Here is a 24201-nt window from a genome sequence, read left to right on the forward strand (position 1 = left end):
CAGTTTTATCATCTGATAAATCCCTCCAATCTACAGAAAAACCTTCCTTTTACATTGTTAAGCCACCAGGTCCCAATTACCATTCACACTGGAAAAGATGGCAAAAGTCCTCCCTGCTTTGCTACAAACTGGATGTGCTGGGCAGACATTTCCAGATGGCACCAAGAGTCACAATCTCCAAAGGTACGTTTGTGTCCGTGTACTGCTGTCTCCCAGCCACTGCATAAATCACTGCATAAATCACTGCATAAATCCTTGACTAAATCTGGAGACAAAGTGCAAAATAAAATACTGGTTGTTCCTCTGTCAGAAGATGGCTGCATCATACCCAGAGCATTCATGACAGAGATACCTCTTAGGATATAAAACACAGTTTGGGTACAATGGCCTTGCTCCAGAAACTCAGCTATTGGTTACTAAAGTCAATGTGACAGCTTGGGTTGAAGTTTTTTTCTGCTTCCACAGAAAGAGACCAGTTAGTCCCAACAAGCAATAACATTGGTTTTTAAAGGGATATAGTAAAATGAACAGGCTATAACATACTAAGATAACTGTTGCTCTTGTGGCACATAATGACACATCCACTTTTAAGCGATGATAAACCAGATCTGTTTTTTGTCTGGTTTGACTAATGGCTGAGCTTCCTTCCACTCCCACGGATTCTCTTATCTCCACAGCTTCACAGCGGTTGCTATCTGCTAGTAAGTGACATCATTTTTCTTATTTCCTGCTCATCAGCAAAAGGTGCCTGTCTGAGTCTATCAGGCAACAGCCTCTACTCCAGGCTGTGCATCTTCCACTGCACCACAGATCCCAGCCAATTACAGGCACTTTGGGTTTGATCACACCAGGATCAAAGTGAGAACAGAGATGTTGCTAAGCACAGGGGTCCTTCAAAGGCTGCAGAGGACTGCAACTTGCACCATCCCACAGATGTGGCAGATGTGTATGGGGTAGCAGCGCACATCGTGCATTCTGAACATGTTCTTCAGCTGTGCTTTTGCAGCCTGGGAGCTCAATACATTCATTCTGGTAGCAGACTGCTGCTGGAGTCCTCTGTTAGCTCCGGTGCTACAGGTAACCTGAGAATAAGTCCTTCGGATTATCACTGCATTCAAGAGAGGACTCACAGCAGCCTGCTTATTAACCTTTCCTTGTGGCTCAAAGCAGAAGAAAGCTAGGCGAGTAGTAAGACAGCAAGAAAAGGAGGGGAAAAAAAAGGAACAGAACGGCATTCTTGCTGTCCATTCTTAGTAGCATCATAGCTTTTTTCCTTTGCAGGTTCTTTCTCTCCCTTCCTGATAAAGATGGGCAAAATGGGCAAAAGGTCACATTAGTGACCTAGGTCACTAATGGTAAAATGGTATTGGACTTAGGGTAGAGGGTGCAGGATTGTAGTGTCACTCAACTAAATTAATAAGGGCTGAATCCAAAACCATCACAGACGCCACAATGCCAAGCATTAAAGTAACCAGCCCTGAGGTTAAACTCCAGAGGTTAAACTCCAGAAACCCTGAATTATGGAACAATGGTCCCCGTGGAAGGTACGCAAGGCATGAAGCACTTCAAGATGGCACTCAACCACCCACCCTGCTGAGTGGAAGAACTGAATTAAGAGGAAAATGCTGAATAAAAGATGACAAATTAAAAAAAAAATTACAATGGCTATGCTTCAGTGCTCCATTAGGCCATTGTTCCACAATCCAGTACGAAACAGACTATGCCAGCATTTCTTCAAAGGCAGGACAAATGCCCTCCTGAGTTCTATTGCCAGGGATGAAGCATATGCAATGGTGTCACACCTCATCCTACCCACTGTTGAATATCCATTTTGAACAAGAGCACAGGGGAGGCTGATCAACCTTTCTCTGCAACTGACAAGGATTTGAACCTGACACCTCCCATTCCTGAGAGCACACCCTAACCACGGTGCTCACTCTACACTCCCATCCTATTCACCAGTCAGAGAAAGGGAGAGGGCAACACTACTTGTGACTTCCAACAAGTAAGGTGAGTGAAAAAAGATTCTTCTAAGTTGTAGTCACTGCTCCAAGAAATTCTCACACATCTTACACAAAGCATTCTCAGGGTAACAAGCACCAGCAATCTCTCCAGATGAGGACAAGAGCACAGGATTCCCCTCTTTTTTCCTCTACCCTGCCCATGTACCAACCATTATGTTGGACCTTACCCTTGCTCTTGTTTTCCTTCCTCTGGCTCAAAGCATCACAAAGTACATCTCCTGTCTGCATGCACACACAAATTCTTCCTTCTCCACTTATCTTTATAAGAAGCCTTAACAGTAGCTGAACGCAGCGTTAGTTTCTGTGGGCACTTTCTGAAAAAGAATATTGTGTGCCTACCATATCAAGCTCTTCACAATGGGCAAAAGGACATTAGTTGGTTAATTGTGATCAAACTAAAACAGGACCTGCTCAAGATTCAGACTGCTAAGAATGCAAAGAAATATTGAACATTAGGAACAGTTTCCTAGGTAGAGAGGAAAGATGCCCTTCTGAAACAAGCAAATGCTCCGCATTTTTCTATTTCCTCTGTGTTGCTATTCTGGACATGGCTTTTTAATCCAACTCTAATATCTCTGCATCCACTTCACTCAGAGCCAGGAGGACTGTGAAGTTCTGCTTCTTTTTCAAAGGGCATTTTTAAGGTATACAGAAGTTAAGGTGATGAAGCCATAAATACATGTGATGGTCAGTGCAATCATAAAAAGTATTTGCTTTATAAATGTATAGCTTACTATAGAAGGGAACTTATTCTTCAAACAAGCACCCAATCATAGACACTATTTTTCCAAACTGATCTGGTTCTTGCTTCCATGAAGGACACCAAATGACATCTCTCTCCCTTTCTATGGGCCAGCTCCTTGTTTTGTTTTCCTTCCTCCCCTTAAATAACATACTAGTTTAAATACAAACCCAGGCAATTCAGAACTACCACAGGAACTGCAGGAATTACCTATGATAGTCTACGCCCTGTGCTACATAAGTCAGAGAAGATGGCCATAACAGGCTGTGCTTAAATCACGAGTTCATGGATTACCAGTGCATGACACAGACTATGATTAGACAAAAGAATTCTCAATAGAATAAATTATCCTTAAGCCTTTCTTCTAGGCATTTAAAGTACAACCCAGCAAAGCACAACACAAGAAAAGAAAGCCTTTTGTAGGCAACCCACTGAGAAGTCACTGTTTTGATTTCTACAGAAATAGAAAATTTTGTAGGCAGCTCTTAAAAAAAATAATACAACTATACAAAAATAAACAAAGAATCTTTTTAACCTATTCCAAGCTAAAGTGGATATAATATCCACCCACAGATGGGCTGTTAACTTCACAAACCATTTTTATATTTAGCAAGCCTCAATAAATCATATCTGAAAGCTATGGGTAGCTTTTTGTTCAGAAAACTTACCTATTATAATGACAAATGCAAAACTAGCCAGTGTCAGTGATGATCCACTGTTGATCATGTTGATGAGCAGTTTGAACAAAGGATATAGCAGCAATAAGGCCCAGAAAAGCCAGTTCAAAAGTGTCCATGGTCGATGGGGTGGTACTATAGGGACTGCTGGGTAGGTTCCTGTTCTGTAATATTCTTCCTGGAATGCATCCTAGTAGAACAAAGGAGAGCAACAATTAAATCCCCATCTGCCAACAAAACTAGCCATTTCTGACTCTGATGTTCCACCTGCTGCAGGCTTGTAACCACAGGAGAAGATCAAAGACCAAGTGATGGCTGGAAAGCTTGTACTTTGAAGTCAATGAACACAGAGTCAAAAAAAAAAAGAAAAAGAAACAGGGGAAAAAAAAAGGAAAGAGCATACTTTCTTTCTCCTGCACATAGCAGCCTGAAAAATGGCATACCTGAAGAGTATAACAAGCCCAGTAAAACAAGATGGGTGATGGGATGTACACTCCTGCAGCAATGTTGAATCTCCTGCAAGAGCCACAGCCACTGCCCAAATACTGCTGGTAAGCCAGAGAAGTGTCTGGGCTACATGCTCAGCAGCAGATCCTCTGTTCTCTAATGTTTTCTCCAACCACTGCACTGCTCTAAAACAGCACCCACAAACCAGTCAGAAAAGGTGACCAGACATCATCTTGTCCCATACTCTGAAGAACACCACCCTCTTCTGCCTGCTTTGTCCCTCAGTCTTGTTCACCTCATTCCCATGAAGCCTGTGGAAAGAAGTTTGGGTGCTGAACCTCTCTAAACAGTTTACAATCTCTCACTGGTTTTGACCAAAGGACTCTCCCTTTTTGTATAATATCAGGAAGATAATAGGGTGGGGGCTGTTTTTCTTCTGTTCTGTAGTGTGTGTTTTTTAAAGCACAGAAGACTTAGAATTGAGTACCTTCCTCTAGAGCCCACAGGGGTGAACAGCATTGCCGTTAGTGATCTGATCAACCAAAGATATCAAAAGGGGGTGGGGTAAAAAATCCCTTCCTACTTGTTCAAAAGCAAAGATTATTAATCTGTGTTATCACATAAAACTGGTTAATTAATGAAGTCAGCATTAGACTGACATAAAAAGGAACCTTAGTTTAGCCAGAGTGAAGTCCTATACTTCTTCAAAGAAAGGATTTTTGGTTTCCAAAAATTCCAGCAAAGCCAAGATTGTCTTAATCAACACAAGAAGTTTATTTCCACTGTGCTACGATTTTACACATACTTACACTCCAGCTGACATAAATAATTCTTTATTTATTTAAGAGCAACTTCAGCAATTACAAGTTGCTACCATTTTATCTATTTCAAAGGGAGCATTCAGCTTTTAAGAGATTACACAGTAATTAAATACTGCACTCTCTTTACTAAGGTTAGAAAAATTATGACTGTTTTACTCATGCAAGCTAGATTATACTGGGATCACTATAGCCAATTAATTAGTCATCTTCACCAGATCACACAGTGTATGAAATTTTCTTTACAAAGCCTTGAGGACTTTGGTTTATAACTGCTTTAACAACACAGAGCTACTAATCATCAATAAATTGAATTCTACTATATACAATTAGGTTCCCAAATACCAGTTATTACCCAGGAAACTGAAGAATTCCTATTATTGGTATTGCCATTAGAGGGCCTGTTTCTACAGAGAGCAGGACAGGCTTGCTTAAAACAAATGCAGCAGTGTTTCCCTTCTTGGCTCTGCACAGCATTAAGGGCAGCAAAATCACTGACCACATCGGAGAGAGGTTTGAGACAGATGGAAAACATATACAACAGGCAAAACAATGTGAAAACCAACACCTCCACTATGCATTTCACACCTTTGTGAGGGAACAGCTCTTCAGTTAAGATTCCTTATGCTCAAATATATTCACTTTCCTTGCAAAAGACATCTGTGGGTTAATCTGTCTTCTAAGCTTTTGCAAGAGTGCCTATGGTACTCATCAACATCTCAAGTCAGCCTTTAAACACATAACATAGCTCAAAATTTCCCGAAATCACTTCACCTACAGTAAGCTCCTTTCATTTCCCTGCATACAGACTTTGTTTCCAGTTTGTAATCAATCCCATCCGCTCAAGTATCATTTTCAGATACGGAAACATGCTCCCTCTGTTGGCCCCACCAAATTTAAGTTACTTCAGACAATGTGGGGGTAATGCAGGCAACATCCATCAGGGAACATCCATGAGAGGCTAACTGGATTCTTCCTCCCAGGAGGTCTGACGACAGAGGTATGCCGCTGCCTTTTCATGAAGAAGCTCACAAAGAATGAGTATCCAAAAATATAGTCTTTGTTCCCAAACACTGGAGTTCTGTATACTTGCCCTCTTCAGTTATGCTTTGCTAATTCCCTAGGGCATTCCAGCATATATTTTCATACTCTGTTTTCCATGCTTCTCCTACAAGTGAGAAAACTTAGAAGCTTGCTTTCTTTTTAATGGAAATTAAGATTCTCAAGCAGAACTTCTATTTCAGGCACCGAGGCTGTAAGGAGGTAAAAAAAGAAAAACAACGTGCAAGGGCTAGCTGAGTTGTGACTATTACAGAGTATCTCTTCAGACCAGGCAATAAGATCCTCAACTCAGTCCTTGTTAAAGTCAAAGGCAGCCTCTCTAGCAATGGGAGTTTAAAGAAATAAAATAAATAAAAGAAAAAGGCAATGTGCAACACAAATTGCACCACCTCTGTCATAATTTGGCGTTAACTGATGCAGTGTTAGCCATACGTGGAAGGACAAAATCCACCTCAGGAGAGGAAGAAGCACATAAATACGGTGCTTACTGTAAGCCTGGAAAAGGAAGGAGAACAGTATTTCGTTTAGAAGAGCACAGTGTCATTGTTTATCTGGCAAGACTCTGCTCACTGCATTTGCAGCAGTTGCTAAACCAAAAAATGAAGTACTAAGTAGCAAGAACATAAACATGCCAGATTCCCAGAGAGAAGTATCTCTGATAGAGGTACATGTAAGTGAAATCAGGCAATGACATAAAAAACAACACAACAAGCTTTTCTCAAAGATCTTCACTCCTTTACTAATGACAATTTAATTTAAAAGAAAACAAAGTGGTAACCCTCCACGTCCACTAATTACTGATTTATTACCCATTCCAACTGCTCTGCAGCCCTGATCATCATGAGTGCACAGGCCTTGACCTCAGTACCTGTGGCACTCCCCAGTCACTAAATCATGCTACTACAGCATAATTCAGCACACTGTATGTAAGCCTTGAGAAAGTACTGCAAACTTATTAAACTCACTGAGAATAAGCAAAGGCACATGTAACCATAATGCATGATAAAATAGGGACTCTGCTTTCCAGTTGCGTGCACACCTTGTCTTGCTTTGAAACAGGAAATGAAGTTCTGCAACCAAAATAGACAAAGAAGGGGATGAGTGTGTATCTTACAATGAATTACTGCCCTTTGAATACAGATTTGTTACATTTTATCATAAACATTTACTGACTCTGAAGACAATCTGAAACAGAATTCATTTTTAGAAACAGCACCTGGGCGGCTGCTTGTTATCTGACCTAAAAGCCAATTATCTTTTTTTAAATGCAGGGCAGAAAGATGAAACAAAACTGCATTTTTACCCTGCGGGGGGGCTTTCATCATCTCAAAACTCTTTGAGAAGTTGACCCTGCTCTACATTCTGCCAGACTGATTTTACAAAGACATAGGCTTCAGTAAACCAGGAATGACTGCAATGAAATAACAGTTTCGCTAATGTAAAACAGCTGGAGAAACAGAGACATGTCACCCTCAGAAAAAAATTAAAACCATCCCCAAACAAAAACCCACCTCTAATGAATCAAAAAAAATGCTATGTAACCAAAAAGGTTTTAGTGGAAAGGAAAACTAAACACACATTCCTTCCCTCCTTCCCTCCTTATTCTTAACAGGAAACTATAGATTTAACCAACCAGCAAAGTTGCCATGAAGAACAGATATGAAGGATATTATGTTATACCATATCTTATAATAGTATATAGGATAGACGTACATTCTGTTTGCATAAGAAGTAACTGAGTGTTCACCAAAGACTGAATAACAGAACGAACCTGAAGTGAATTACTGCAAACTAAGTAATAAGGGATTCAGAAAAACAATTACCATAATCTCACTGATGTTCTTGTCTTACAAATGTCTAAATGGTTCTCAGGAACATGAAAAATGGCTACAAATTCATAGCAGCAGAAAGTGGACTTCTGCAATTTTCAGCGAAAGGACCATTTGCACATATACGCCTCTAGAACGAGTACGAGCCTGTGGGTAACATCCTGCCTTTCTGCAAAGGTGCTGGGGGTTGTGTCTGAATCAGGTGTTATTGGCACAAATTACAAGAAGGGGGATCAGAGGCAAAGGTAGTAGATCTACAAGTGAGGTCTCAAGACATATTTACTTTTCTCATTCCTGTAAGCAAGCTGCTTAGAGGGGCTATGAATTGAAACAGAAACAGTCATGGCATGAACCTGAGAAAGACTAGGACATAATCAATACAGAAATGCTAAGGTGGTGTCCTGGGTAGAGCATGACAAATGGCACAGCAGAATTTTGCTGTCCCAGTGAGAGGAAACCAGAGCTATATTCTATCACTTCTAAATCCAAAGCACTGCTGCATTTCAGTCTGAATACATAACTTTGATCAATTTATTGAAGGAAACTGAGCTGCCAGGCCCCCATGCCACGCATACCTATGACTCCCACTGACTGAAACGGGAGTGCTGAGTGTATTCAAAAAGCACATCCCCCAACCCTTATCTCCTATATTCATAAAAACAAAGACCAGAAGAAACAGATTCTGAAAGACTGAGGGATGCATATGAAAGCATTTGGAAATAAGAAAAAAACTCCACCAGGCATCTACAAACACAAAGTCATTATTATTCTCTCCTCATCCAATGTAATGAGGAATTTTAAACACATGCCTTCTATAGACACAATGTGAAAGCAATTTATCAGCCTGTCCTATTAATATTGGATGTTTGCCTTGGTAAAAAAGACAGGGTAAAACAAGGGACAAAAATTCTAATACACTAAAAATATCTCATTTAGCACACAAATTACGTCTTGATTAAGAAGGTACCTTTAAGGGGAAGGAAGACAAGACAGAAGATAATTTTGATTTTTGTATTCTTATGCAACTTTCTAGAGAAGAGTTTTAAAACTCCTCTATAAAGGCTTGTTTAAGCTTTCTTCCTGTTGCTCTTTATAAAGCCAGTCATGACTGGTAGCACAAGATCAGTTTGTATGTGCAGAAACACCCACTCTAAGCCTTCAAAGTAGGACCACTACACATGGACACTGTAAAGGTCTACTAGTAGTATAAATAACAGAGTACTAGGGTTCACAATTGTTGCCTAGACAAAAAAACTAACCTTTTCTTGATATAGTTTGTGGAGCCAGGTAGAACATTCCTGCTCATCTTCTGGGACTTCCTCTAGTGGAATCCGCCTGCCAAAGGTAAACAAGAAAAATTCAAAAATATTAAATACTTTGGCTCCCATGAACAGCACTTGCATTATACAGACAGATTATCCATCTGACAGGAGACTTGCTACATTTTTCTCCTTTTTTTTAACTTGTGGTAACAACTCCAAGATCAGCAAAGTATAGTTTGCTTCTAGAGCCACCTTCAGTTCTTAGATATATGTGGAATTTAGAAATTTAGATTTCTGAAATAGTAATGCATTATGTTTGAGCTCACTAGAGTAACTTTCTAGATAAAGGTTTAAAATTATCTGTTTCCAAACAAAGGTTTTGAATTAATGAATTTTTTAACCTACCTATGAAGTTAAAGGCTGTACTTAATCAGCTAGGCAATAGAGAGAAAAAACAAACTATTCTTCTTATACTTATGGTAAAGTTCTCTAGTGTTTCTCCATCAACATTTCCAATTCTTGTAATTTTTGTTATGTGAAGCTTGGTTGGATAATGTCCAGCAAAATGGCTCCTATTACTGAAAAATTCTCTCTTGACAAACCAAAGTTTTCATCTCATCATATGAATTTTTGGTCAATAACCCTGTGACAGAAAAAATCTCTTACCAATCTCATTTAAGTACACTAATGGTAATATTTAATAATTTTACATTTTCAATGTAGGATATATTTTAATTAATATCCATTAAGAGCAGCATCAAATTAACTTCCTTCAGCACAAGAGAATAACTTCTCAGTGTTGGGACACTCCTGTTTGCAGTTAATAAATTAACAGGTGTGACACTACTGATTTGTTCCTTTAGTTAAAAAAGTCTTAAGGTGACAAACATTGCAAACCAACACAATTTAACATGGCCATCCAAATTTTGCAAAATTCCATTTAGTGCAACACCTATGGCACTTCAATAAGCAAATATGGAGGATTTTGAAGAACATCTGTGATAGTCCCCAGCTAATTGCCAAAAGAAATTTAACCATGAGGCTTACTCTGCCTGTAAGAGCTTTTCAAGAAGCTCAAAAGGACAGAAGGGTAAATAGCTACCCTGAGTTGTGAAAAGCAATTTCCATAGTCTGCCAAACTGACTTGCAGCAGGTTGGAATGGTGTAAATGGAGGTACAGGAAGAGGAGACGCCCCTGTGCTCCACTGGAGAAATGGCCCACACAGGTAGGGCCAGCTGCTCCTCCATGAACACTAGCCAGCCAAGCTGTGTACACCAAACACAAGGACAACTAGGCTAAGCTACCAAGTGGGAGGAGGAATCAAGAGAAAGTTTCTTTTTACCCTTGAGCAAAAACAGTTCTGAAGAAATATTTTTTCAAACAGGCAGAAAAGGGGAGATAAAAAGAAAAGGTCACCCATTTGATGTTGGTATCCAAGATAAACCAATTGGACCAGCCCACTATAGCTCTAAAGGGGTTATGATGAACTCCTGATCACTTGTGGTGTTACTTTTAGGCTCCTATGCTCCAACCCTAAACTATCTCATGTCCTGAGTGCCTGTAGTATGGGTGCTGCTGGTAGAACCTCACTTGGGAATTGGCTCATTCCCATTAAGATTATGGAAATCCATTGCGGTATTCATCACTTATAGAAACATTAATGAAAAGGAATCCAAGTAATGTTTTTTTCATTAAAGCAGCAGGCAAATACATCAACTATACCAACAGAGAGAGGAACAGTCCTCAGCCTGGCCTCCACCACAGTTGGAACTCCTGTGCCAGAGACAGGTATAAAGCAACTCCATCTGAACACTTAGATGATGTTCTGGCCAAGGGAGTGAAAAGAGGCCCTTCTGCTGCTCCTGAGCCAAGAGACAGACAAATGAATAAAAAAATAACAAACAAAAAGTAGTGTAGACACTTATGGGTTCCCCACATATTTACAGTCACAGAACTTTACAAGAAACCTTTCCCATCCAATAGGAGTTTTTATCTGAAGCTCTGTGAAGCCAGGTTGGTAGAGATTTGCTTTTCATCACCTACTTGAAAACATTCCCTTATTCGTCCAATTGCGACTGCAAGTACACACTCCTGTATGCTAAAAAGGAATTAAACTATGGATTACTTGCCTTACATACAAATCTGCATGATATTTTTTTCCATTTAGAACTCCCAGCAATGTTGGATTTTCATTATTTCTAAAATTGAGAGTAGAATCGTAGACTGCAGAAACTACAAAAAGAGAAACAGTTATGTGATTACCATAGTAATACAATGGAAATAAGCCATTATCTCTCAGACAAGGAGAATATTTAAATAGCACCACAGTTTGAGCTGTCACCAAGGTAAAAATAACAATGGAACACTTGACATGCAGGATTTAAGAAGGCAAATAACCAGTGACCCTTTCAGAAACTGCACTAGCAGAATGAAAAGGTCTGCTCTACACCCTTGCCTCCTTCCCCATCAGGTGCAGAATGACAGGCATACAATTACAGTTTCTGACAGACTGTACCTAGGACTTCCTAGGAGTCAATGGTTGAAAAACTGTTGTCTGTCTTGACTCACTGTGAATGATTCAACTACCCCCCTAAATAAGGGGGGAAGCAACCACGCAGATAAACACTTTATAAACAATGAACAATATATACCCTTTGACTAAGAATAGGTAAAGTGTGTGTGTGGGGGGGAGACATCCTACAGCAGAAGGGCTTAATGTAACTATAAATTGCTGGGGTAAAAACCAACCCCCCTTTCATGTCCCTTATTTGATAACTTAGAGAGTTGCTATAGGGCAAAGGCAGACACAGAATGGCAGATCACATCTTGTGTGAGCTGGGCTGCTGCTATGAAGACATGCAAATGTGACGCATATAACATACAAGTTCCACTGAACAAAACTGCAGCCAAAGTTTCAGTGCTAAGAAAATTGTTTCTGCAGTTCAGGACTGAGCAGTTACAGCAAAAGCATTTGCAAAGGCCAATCGCAGTTAAACCAGACAGCATTAACAAGCAGTTTCCAAAGAAAAAACATTCACTGTTAAACCACATACAGTGTTTCAAAAAAGTCTGTCTGAACATATGCTTATTTTCCTGATGTCACAAAATTACCAGAGAACAATTCATTTTCCTGACATTGAAATATGTTGTGCATCATGGTATGAGTTCTAAGATCAATGACAGCAAAAAAACTTATCTTTTTTTGTCATGTGACTAACAAGCATTTCACCTGTAGCTTGCTGTATTTTAAGTTTCCTGCTCCAGAGTTTTGCAATAATGAATAAAAACGCATGTCATGAACCTTTATTGTGAGAGCTCTTGACCCGTCTAAGAAAGACTTTTATTACATAGCACAGATTCGCTCTTGGTTTTGAAACCTCTCTAGTTATAGAGAGGTAAATTTGGCTTGATCACAGCATTCAGCTCCCAGAAACTCACCACATCATTTGTCACTCCAAAACAGAATGCAAAGCACAGAACAGCTTCAGCACTGAAAGGAAATCCTGAACACAAAGGCCAAACCCCTGCCACTGCTACAGACTGTCCCTCGCACTAACAACTCCATTCTTTTCCTACTACAGTTAGATTCTTAGCCCACACTCAAAACTGCAACACATAAGCTAAAATCTACTTCTAGCAGACTACTCTCCCTGTACAAGTTAGAAATTACTTTTTTTTTTAAAAAGTATCTGCCTCCATTTTTAAGCTTCTTAGCATAGAAGGATTTTACTAATCTACTCTAATTTACTAATCCAATGTAATTGAATGAAAACAAGAGCTCAGTTTGGTTTATTCAGGGTAAGCTTCTTAGTTTATTCTTTAATAGCATTATTCTAACGACAATAGGGATGCAATAAAGCAAAGTATGATATACAGAACACTTGTTCTTTCATTTTTTTACAAGATATCTCCCTTTGATTTTTTATATGAATTGGCTTTTGTTCAGACAAATTGGAAGATGGTTCTCCTGTTCTGAAAAAAGCTTCTGCAGAGTGGGCCAGGAACATCTTTATAGCTGACAGCCTTACAGAATCTTCCTTTTCTCCAGGGAAAAAAAAGAAATCCTATTCCAGTTTGCAACCGGTCTATAGTTTTATATTCAGTCCAGTCCCTTTTAATAACACATTGAAATCTTCTGGTGCAAAGCAGTGTCAAACCCAAGACAATGACAGCATGTGCAGGAGTAAAGAGACCTCTGTTATATCCAGATATAACTGAAGATAACTAAAGACTTCAGCTTTTTCATTCTGAAAGTGTAGAAAAAGAACAACAATAGAAGTGTCAAAGAAAACGACTGCATGAATTTAAAATTTGCCAGAAAGCTTCCACAGCTAAAGCAGCACTAGCATGCTGTGCGAACTGGTTATTGTTAAACGTGGATTTTGTAATTATATAATTAGAACTAGACCTCTCATGACTTTCTCATCCAAAAGCTGAGGAGTCCAGAAATTTCACTTTCTAAAACAAGTAAAAAAATAACTCCATACTATCTTGAAAACATTGCAACAACTGCCTCACTCTTGGGCTAATACAGAAGTTTTGCTTCATTTGTGAAATATTTTCTATGAAGAAATTATATCTTAAAACCTCTTTTTCATTAAAAATCAAACACAAGTCTTTGAAAGCCGTTTCAAAGGCTCAGAATAGATCATAACTAAAACAAAAATTTTTCCAGCTGAATTGCTATTTCCTGTTAAAAAAGTCTAGGGTTTTTTTTGTTTGCTTTCTAATCTCTGCACAGCTTTTTTTCCCATCTTTAACTTTGTTCTCTGTACAGCATTCTGATAGAGAGCTATGTACTTAAAAAGTAAATAAAAAAGATTTAATTTCTTAACTTCAACCTAAAAGAAAAATAAATCTTCAGATTACGCATCTAGAGAGGATTCTTCTTATTTAACTGTCCTCTTGAATTTCACGCATTATTTTGTGGTCATGGAGGATCATGCCAGAATCATGGTGGATCATCTAACAAATCAACCTACAGGAAATGAGTAGACCTACATGCACCTTCATACTAGCACACAATGATCCGAAGATTGCAAAACGGAGGGGAAGGTACAGTGGAATTCACTGTATTTTTGGTATGTTACCACCTTGACACAATCCTTTGATTTGCCATTTCATTGCTCTGGTCAGCTTGGTCAAAAATCACTCATCCTCTCAAACTTGGTAACTTTCTCTGGATGATGACTAGAAGCCCATTTGAAAACAAATAATAATCCAGGACTAAACTGCAACTCAAGGGAAGAAAAAAGTCATTGCAAGACTCAAACACTGTCATACTGATCTCCATGAGAACACCACTCTGGAATTTATTCTCATGCATTTCCTCTAGGACAGTAGTTCCCAGTGTGCACAACTGGAGGAAAAGGTGCACAACACAACTTGGGCTTATCTACAACCCATCTTGAGGCATATTTTTAAATACAAGTCTTCACTAAATAAAAACAGCTGAAAGGAATTGCCTGATATACAGCCAGGCAATAAAAGTAACAGTTAAATATATCTTTTGCAGTATTTATGACATTTATTTTTATGGTAAATCATGTATGAGTGTTTTAGAAACGGATCTGCATTTCCATTTGCTTCCATGAACAGTACAGGTAGCAAACAGCAATTTATTAAGACAGCAAATAGCTTCTAGAGATTAAGCTCCTGGTGACTGTGTCTCTACTACCATACTGGGAGAGACGGTCACCAAAAAAATTATCAGAAAAGTTCAAAAAATATTAAAAGCACTTCTTTAAGAATCAAGTGCAGAGGTCTGAACTTGTGAAAGTAAATCTCTGAGAAGAAAAGAATTCCATTATCACTTATGAAAGAAATGATTTAGGAGGGAAGGTCCTTTACTTGTTCTCTCACGTGAAAGATATTTTTATCCAAATATATCTGCTTATGCTGACAGAAATGGCATCACTAGTATGGAGGCAACTTCTCACCTAAGTACATTGAATAAACTCCTTCTGAAGGTAATTTTTTCAAAACAGGACTAGCCAGGCTCATGTCACCAACGTCTATTTCTGACTACTGCAGAAGTACTTCAGAACTACTTCCAGAATGACTGCACCATAGAGCATTAAGAGTTGATACAAAGTTTTGAAGAGGACCAACCTGTGATCACTGCTACTATGGGTGAATTACCTCTACAGATGGAAAGAACACCATCTATCCATGCTGTAGTACTACAGCCTCAAACAAGTGGAATCACACCTTTGTCAGAAAGAAGTGGAAAAAAACCAGATAGAAGCTCTGCCACACCCAGCTGTGAACTGGTCCAAAACCTGTGGCTTGATTTCACTGCTACATGGTGCTCCAGCTCCAGCCAGGGCCACCACCCCTTGTGGGAGATCTGAAAGTGCATTAGCCTAAATAGCAGGACTCAAATTGGATTCAGGGAGCTCAGCACCCGTCTCTCATTTTTCGAGATGCAGAGGAATACCCCACTGCAGATTTGACCTAACTTCTAGATAGAGCTTACATTTCTAGATTATGGACTGTCAAAACAGATTCCCATCACATTCTCTATTCAAAAAACATGCATGGACTTCCTTGTTATCTGTACATAAAAATGTTACAAGGAGTTCTAAAAATAAGACATTGTTTACAAAGGCTTTTCAAATGCTCGTCACATGTACCCCTTGTCTCTATAGGAGAGAAACATATAATAACCCAGACAATAACCCTGGTATCTCCCTTTCATTGCAAAAAGTGGCAAGGCAAGTAAAGCAACACATCCGGAAAAACATGCAACACTGATATGGGGTCATCAAACCCTCAGAGGTTTGTTGGTTGGGTTTTCAAGCTCGACAATTTTTGTTGAAACTGTATATGAGAAGCTATGGCTCTGTGCTTCTCCTTGAACCCTCACAGGGAAGTACTACCTTCTTAGTGGCCTTACATTGCCTCATCTAGCGAGTCACAGCTTCTGGAGTGAGGCAATGACACACACTCCGCTAAGTATATGAGTAATCTAGCAGTCTCGGCCTTATTGTTTTGAATGTATTTCAAATATTTAGGATCCTAGTAAATGTTACTGTAGTGTATCACATGAACACCAAAAAGTTTTTATAAATGTCACTTGCGTTCCCTACAATTGTTTCCTTTTGAAACATATTCCCACAAATCAGCTATTTGTCCACAATCATGCCTTATTTCACTTGTACTACACAGAGCAGTGAAAAGAACAAAATCACCACCAAAATAACCTGTCCCTGATTCCCACCTCAGGGCATTAGAGGTCGCAGGGTTTTGACTCATCTCTTCTTCAGTGCCTCAAGTCTACCACCTCCCTGCCCTCAGTCAAACAGCCACCCTTATTCAAAAGGCAAGGTTAAACTGTGCCCTTAAGGGGGTTACTGGATGCTTCACATAACTTACCTCTTCTTCATGTATCAGAAAAGATCCAAGCTATGCTATCCATTTTGGGGGTGGAAAGTTGTAGGTGCCTGGTAAGCTACAACAGTGATACGATCTACCTGACTCACAAGAGGATATGTAGAAGAAATATGACAGATAGCAAGACAGCTGACTGCAAAGTTTTTTTTACAGCAACTATCCCAGATATGCCACATGAAAATGTGTCTTCAAAGATAAAAGAAGTTTTGATATTAGCTTCAGTCAAGCTAGAACATTTTCTTCTAAACCCATAACCACTTTGTCTTTCTTATGCAACAGTCTTTTAACAATACATAACTCTACCAACCCCCAAAAATACCGTAACACTATGGCTACTTAGCACTGTCTTTCCTTTGCCCATGAAGTCCACAGCAGACGACTCTGATAGATAGTATTAGTCAAAAAAAAAAAATCACTTCAAAGGAATTGTGTGCAATATTCTTACTGATGTCATCTTAAAGGTGCCAAAACTGGGGGATAAGGAGCTAAGAACAACATTAACAAAGAAAAACTTACTTCATGTTCTGTAATGCAGAAATAATTTGTTTAAAAATTTTGGCTACATGTATCTTCAGTCAAGGTCTACTCCCCTTCCTCAGCTCCACAAAGAAACTCTAAAGAGCAAATCTATATAGGAACTTAAAGCAGAATATTTTTTTTAAAATTTAAAAATTATATCATTTGAGGCAGGTATTTACCACAAGGAAACATTGTAAGACACACTACCTCAGATTCTCTACTGATGCATTTGCTTCATTTAGAATAGAATAGTTTAGTAAATACTAAGAAATACTATCCTTTGACACCAGGCACAAAATATGCAATTTGAGATTTCCCAATACACAGTCACAGTAACAGAAAATGAAACAAATGTAATAATAATAAAAACCCCCAAGTTGCTCCAGGACTTTATTAGTAAAATCACAGGATAGTGCAAAAAAGGTCAGACAGGATCCCAGAGCTTTTCTGCTAGGACTCACGCTACAGGAAAAAGAAAAGCATGGCAAACTGACAGTAGCTGGATGAAATAACCATTTAGCATTTTTCCCTGTGACTTTCCTTACCTACATTTCTCAAACACTGCACGGTGACAGCAAATCCTTTTGTTCGTGGCAGTAGGTGATACTTGAGCTTGGGCAGACCTTTGGCTTCGGCTACCTGCATGCTAATCTGGTGCTTCTGTTCTGTGAACCTTGTGCCCTCGCAATGAATCAGGAACTAAAACCAAGAGAGAACTACAGTTAGACAGAAGCTCAGGTCTTCTACATCTGACTGAGCAGAGGTGTTTCTAATTCCCACCAGCACAGCCCAAGTTAAGACTGCTAGCAGGAACAGTTGCAGCCACATACACATTTAGGTAATTTATTTGACTGAAGTAAAAAATTCGAAACAAACACACAAACAAACAACAAAAAAGTCAAAACCAAACACTCATCCAACTTGCCATCCTCTGGTTTGAACTCCAGCTTTTAGACCTAATCATCTGCTCTGCTACTTGCTATCAGAATGACTTGATTTCTCTAAATGAGTCACTCAATCCCTACACTCAAAATATACTCCTGTTGCAAATGGTTCACTGATGGTGAAGTGTAGAGGTATCATGGTATCTAAATCTTGGTAAGTGTCTAAACTGAAGACATTTATAGGAAATGCTTCATCGCCCAGCTTGCACCCCCTGACTCCAACCCTCTGGCTTTCACTTATGGCACAAAGACACTGACAACTACACACAGCAACTCTGATGCCAGGGATAGAGCTGGTAACAGATGTAAGGCAGGAGATGCAGGACAACTGAAAGCCTCATGCACTTATGAACTATAGAGTGGAAGTGCTCAGACATGAACAATTACAGTCTTGCCACTGGCAGGCAGGGGAGAGCACACAGATCTTTGGAGATTTACCACTTGCTCATCTGCTTTCTGCCAAGCCTGAACGCAAACTAACACATCAGAGAGCACTGCCACATCACACAAGCTAAGTCCTCAGAACCCACAGCAAAATATAGCCAACAAAGACAGAGATTGAAGAAAACTAGCCAAGCAGACAGCTTTCAGCCCTAGCTCATCCAAGACCACTTCTGATGTATCACAAGCATAATGTTAAGCAGCTAGATGAAACATACAGAAACTGATGAGAAAATCTCTCTAGTCCACTTCCCATGCTTTGCCCGTCTACCTTCCAAGGTGCTATTGTTGTGCCTTTTGACATATGTCATCATACAAAGGCAAATTAAAATTCCACATGCAATAACCCCAGGTGTACAACAACAACTATCTCCTGTATGCAGGTATAGTTCCTTCTTAGTAATTAGTATCTATAGGACAGTGGTGGCTTGTGCTCACTGATTAGAGTTGAACTACCTAGGTGCATAGAAGGGCATTCAAATGCCTTTTACAAGTCACAGAGAACAGGCAAATCTCAGTGAGATAAACTGAAACTGAAAACCAAGAATGGCCCCTCTACTACACAGTCTTCTGCCTGGAAGTCATCTAAACATTATCGAAGCACAGCTTAGCACTTGTTTAAATCAATGACAATTAAAAAAAAAAGTCTGTTTCAGAGAATGAGAGATTCAGCACATACATATTCATGAAGAAACTGCTTCCTAAGCAATAGGTTCTGTAGGCTCTGGTGAGGCTGCTTAATATACCATTTCTTTAACCAAATTGCCCTCTTGCCATCACTAGCTCGTGAGAACTACAATTTTTCCGATTACTAAGAGAAAAAATTCAAAGGCTTTTCATTCTCAAACCAGGAAACACCAGGCAGGGTCAATACTAAAAAATGATAGCAATGCAAAAAGTAACACTTTCTTATTACTGAAAAGTGACACCAATCCTCTCCCTGTAACACAGCTGATGGCCTCAGTGGGCCATATCTCTGACCAGGTACTTATCTGTGGCTTCCACTTCTACTGCGCAATGTCTGACCAAGCACATTCACAGGAAAGGCAAAATCACATGGAAGGGGAAAACACTAGTAGGAACTCTGCAATCTAAGGCAAGAGGGGATCTTAGGTAAAGAATACGGCTGATGTGTTTCAACACAACATCGTCACATGCATCTGTTACACCGCCATGAATCCCCACATCTACCCCTATCCAGGCTCCTGTATTTAGAGGACCACAAGATTTACTGAATGGATCACAGTGCAGGTATTTTTGCAGTGACATCTGTAGGGCTCCATACTACAGAGAAAGAAAACAGACAAGACAGACTATTACATGGGAAATTCCAGAGAAAATTCAATTCTTCGAGAATACTCTCCTGATGCCGCCAGGAAGTTCACGAATCAAAGTTCTCAGGAGCAAGCTGGTGAATATCACATATCATCTGTGCCCTTCATTCCTGCCAAGCATTATAGCACATCACACCCCACTTGTTAGTCATCACCCACCCAAAAGTTTTCAGGGTAGTCCCGGAGACTCAGCAACTTCTGTATGACTGTTTTCCGATCTTCTTCCCACTTGCGCTTGCAGAAGACTATCTCTAGGAAATACCACATCCAGCCAATGATAGGCATGTAGGAGAGCTCCTTCTTCGCAAGCACTTTGGAACTCTGCAAGACAGAATCAAAGCAAGGAAAACAGAGTTAAACCACTTAAGAATTCACTGTGAGTATGATACACGCACAGTTAGACACTCATATATTGGTTCCTATTGACCAGTCCCAGTTTTAACACCAGCGTAAAAACAAAAACAAAGAAAAATAAGTTTTTCTCATATGACAGAACAGTCAAATCTAATATCAGATACCTGCATGGAAGACTTCCAGAATTAAACACGTATGTGTGTGTGTTTGTCTTTCCTACCCAAATGCTGAAACAAAACAGAAGCCAAATTCCTTCAAACACTGAGATTGATGCAAAAGACCCAAACCATATCAACAGAAATTCTTAATTCAAGCCAATCCTGGACAGTGGCAACTCAAGTTCCTTTACGAGCAGCTATACTTCTCCCCAGTGGTGGGACTTCTCACCATGATCAAAAAAAAAAAAAAGAAAAAAAAAAAGAAGCAGAGTCACAGAACCATTGCTGTACAACGTACTGATGTTTGCACACATGGTTTACCAATGGAAGAATAAGAATACTTGATTTGTGTTCAAGTTTGTTCATGAAAGGGCAGAAATACATACAGTAGTGAATTTCTCTTCAAAGCATGCTTCTGAAGCAGGGGGGAAAAAAAAAGCATTCTTCGTGTCTCACAGGTGAGACACCCACTGAAGGAATTGGTCCAGACCCTCCACAAGAAGTCTATGATTTATCAAGCATTCAACAAGTTCCAAAAGTCAAATCCTACTCCAGAATTTAACTCTGTGATCACCTCAGACTGACATCCCTTTGGGCAGGAAAACTGATTCCACTTGCTCCTTTTCTGTCTTCCAAGCCAGCCAACCTTGGTGAGCTGTCCCATGTTTCTCTTGGTTATTTAATTAACAAAATGGCACATATGTGTGTTGTGTGTATATAGAAATTGTTGCTTCAGTTTTTCCTGAAAAACAGTGACACTTTCTTATAGGGCAAATGGAATAATTACAGTCCAGTTTCTAACCACGATATCATTATAAGCTAGCCCATCAAAATGCTCTGCAGATGGATTCCAGGACATGGCATTTGACTAGAAGAAACTGTTTATTGGTAGAAGTTACCATCAAGAGAAAATATTTCTTTTTCTTTTTTTTTTGGTCACTGTTGTTCATTTGGTTTCTAGGGAAAGAGACTTGACCTAATTCTTTATCTCAGCTCATTTCTTTCATCTGTTCTCCTTCCTTCAGAAGGAAAACACCTTAAATAATTAAGCTATCTAAAAGCTCGTAAGACTGGAAGGCAAGTGCACATCACATTGCTTCACAAGCAACTGTTACACAGAAGCAGAATAGAAAACTGCAGACAATTCCATTTCTAAGCATGCAGGAACCATCTCTGTCAAATCATTTAATGCTCTATAATAAAGTGCTCCCTCTTGAGCATTTGAGACTTTCAGTATTTCAGTGACGGGCTCAGATCAGGACTCCAAACCCAGCTCTTCCACGAGGAGCAGTTGTAGTATTCAGCACAGTTTTAGTCATTTCAATTTCAAGCCATGTTTTACCTTAGTCCCTACTACAGGGCAGCAGCAACACTGAGCCCAGCCTCCTCTTCCAGCTCCCAAAACTGGGCACAGAGAAACAGGCTACTACCACTCTCCTTAGCTCTGTTTTTTTCCTACACTATTGCTTTTCCTTTTCTCAGTTACTCTTAATACAAGAAATTTTCTTACTTCCAAAATAAATGTAAATAGTTCTAGCACACAGCTTTAAAGGCCTCCAAAGAGTATTTTTGTTGTAGACCATGTACAGTATAGCTTCCATTCACAAGAACAAAAATCAATTCACAAGCTCTTGTGCTCCTCTCCACCGTACGTGTCAAGCCAAGGTTTTGCTCAAGAAACCCCAAGAGATGCTAAGTGTTCCTAGCTGAGCAGGGAGGGTTAAAACCTTTGGGAACTACTGTCTAACTCAGCCATAGCCTAGCACAAGCCACTGCACAATGAGGCCAACAGCGAGAAAAAAACCCAACATGCTCTTCAAGTTTATGTACAGTAAGTATTCAGTATCATGAGAACTACCATAAACTAACCTAGGTGTGTTTAATATAGAATGTGCAAGGCCTCCATAGCACAGAGTCAGAAAACCATCCAGTAGTCCTTCCTCCCAGATTTTAAAATGCAAGAATTCCAGTCCAAAAAGCTAACTAAAATAAGTATTTCACCATACCTATTTTCTAATGTTTTGCGTATTTTAAGAAGAGTACAAGTTACACAAGAGGCACACGAGAAGTTGCTACTGGTTTTTTTTTTCCCCCTCCCCCAGTGGATCCAAGAAACAATACTGTAAGCTAAGGTGTTATGGGTAGAGGTATAACCACAAAAGCAGAAGAGATGTCTGAATTCTTCCCCAGGGTAAGTTCTTATTCACTTACTGTGCCAATGCATTTTTAAAATTTAAAAGCGCTCTTCTAGACATGTGTGAGTATGACTCCTTAGATGCACATAAAAAGAAGCTAAGTTACCTCACACTGTTTTGTGCACCCATCTGGCCTAGGATTAGAAGGAAGACTAATGACAGAACTAATTAGAGAAAGGAAACTTCTCACTGCATTATACTAGCAAGACTGCTCTCGAGTGGGAGGAATACATTGGCCTCCCCTCAGGAGTTACCATCTCCTTCACAATAACTAGAGCTACAGTCTGTTCTGTTTCAGACATCTACCTGTGCACAGCTCCTGTGTAAATACTTGAGGGAAAAAATGCAACTCTGGTTGACTTCAGCTACTAACTTGTTCTTTACCAATGTGTTTTGGTAAAATACGTGACAGTTACCTCTAACCTTCAAATTCAGTTTGTTCAACAGAATAAAATTCATTAAAAAGTGCTGATTTATTCCATGTAAGGTGCCTTCTTGAAGGAAGTTAAGCATTTTCAGTGCTCAGAACTGCATAATTTCAACAGATATTTAATGAAATTACTGCTGGACAGGGACAACTTATATACAGTAATAAAATTTTAAACCAGGTTAATTTATTTTGGCCAAGTTTGTTCAAATGGAAATATGCATGAAGTTCCTTCCCCTTTGTGAATGACCGCACCAATATCACAAAAAAAAAGTATTCTTACAAGCTTATTTTAAAAGCATTTGTCCAGCTTGTTGTCAAAGAAAGAAAATCTTGATTCTGTATGTCCAGCCTCAGTTATTCAACACCTCTTGATCAAGAGCATAACAAACAGCAAGAAATAACTGTGCAAGCTGTGAGTGTCAAAAAATTTGTTCCACAGTTTCAAAACAAGTTTATTGTAGCTGCAAACCGTTAGCAGCAGCAATTTGCCTCATAAGTTATTTGCTCTCTAGGCTGCCCTCAGCATTGACATACTTTTGATGATTTCCACTGCTCTATTTTTGAAATATAGCACTCCTTCATATTATACTCCTAGGGCATCAAGATGGAAAGATATGTTTCTTTTGTCTCTCAAAGCCATCATTCCAGTAATTTAGTTAGGCTCCTAATTTCTAATGCTTCATATTGAATAAAATTTCCCCATGTTGGAAAGGTAACACAGCAATATTTTAGAAGACATATTCCCTAGCACATGCTAATGTGCTGTGTTAAATACAAGTAATAATGCACTTTTGGCTGCCTACAAGAACAATTACATATTTTAGAATAATAGAATTGTTTAGGTTGGAAAAGACCCTTAAAATTGTCAAGTCCAACCACTACCCCAGCACTGCCAAGTCCACCACTAACCCACATCCTGAACTGCCACATCTGAAAATCTTTGAAATACCTCCAGGGATGGGTACTCAACTACTTTTCTTGGACGGCCTGTTCCAATGCTTGATGGAACTCTGAACGAAGAAATTTTTCCTGATATCCTACCTAAATTTTCCCTGATACAACTTGAGGCTGTTTCCTCTTGTCCCACTTTATACCTGGGAAAAGAGACCAATCCTCACCTTGTTACATCCTCCTTTCAAGTAGTTGTAGAGAGCAATAAGGTCTTCCCTTGAGCCTCCGTTTCCCCAAGCTAAACAATCCCAGCTTCCTCAGCTGCTCCTCATAGGACTTGTGCTCCAGACCCTTCACCAGTTCTGTTGCTTTTCTTTGGACACACTCCAGCACCTCAATGTCCTTCCCGTAATGAGGGACCAAGACCTGGATACAGTACTGAGGTGCAGCCTCACCAGTGCTGAGTACAGGGTAACAATCACTTACTTGGTCCTGCTGGTCACACTACTTTTGACACAAGTCAGGATGCCACTGGCCTTCTTGGCCACCTGGGTACACTGCTGGCTCATGTTCTGCCACTGGCAACCAGCACCCTCAGGTCCTTTTCTGCAGGGCAGCTTTCCAGTCACTCTCCCCGCTGCCTGTAGTGCTGCCTGGGGTTGTTGTAACCCAAGGGCA

General features: G+C 39.6%; 1 protein-coding gene across 1 annotated transcript in view; it reads right to left on the reverse strand.

Moving 5' to 3' along the window:
• Positions 1–24201, reverse strand: part of AGPAT4 (1-acylglycerol-3-phosphate O-acyltransferase 4) — a 73786-nt gene that overhangs the window by 7057 nt on the left and 42528 nt on the right. Inside the window, exons 4-8 of the mRNA XM_027634134.1 lie at positions 19655–19816; positions 17322–17475; positions 10992–11094; positions 8859–8934; positions 3435–3633 (exon numbers count right to left, since the gene is read on the reverse strand). Of these exons, the coding sequence (XP_027489935.1) occupies positions 3435–3633; positions 8859–8934; positions 10992–11094; positions 17322–17475; positions 19655–19816 (694 nt within the window). The remainder of the gene's footprint in view (positions 1–3434; positions 3634–8858; positions 8935–10991; positions 11095–17321; positions 17476–19654; positions 19817–24201) is intronic.

Source organism: Corapipo altera, unplaced genomic scaffold (genome assembly GCF_003945725.1).
Source record: "Corapipo altera isolate COAL_440 unplaced genomic scaffold, ASM394572v1 2b, whole genome shotgun sequence".
Taxonomy (NCBI): Eukaryota; Metazoa; Chordata; class Aves; order Passeriformes; family Pipridae; genus Corapipo; species Corapipo altera.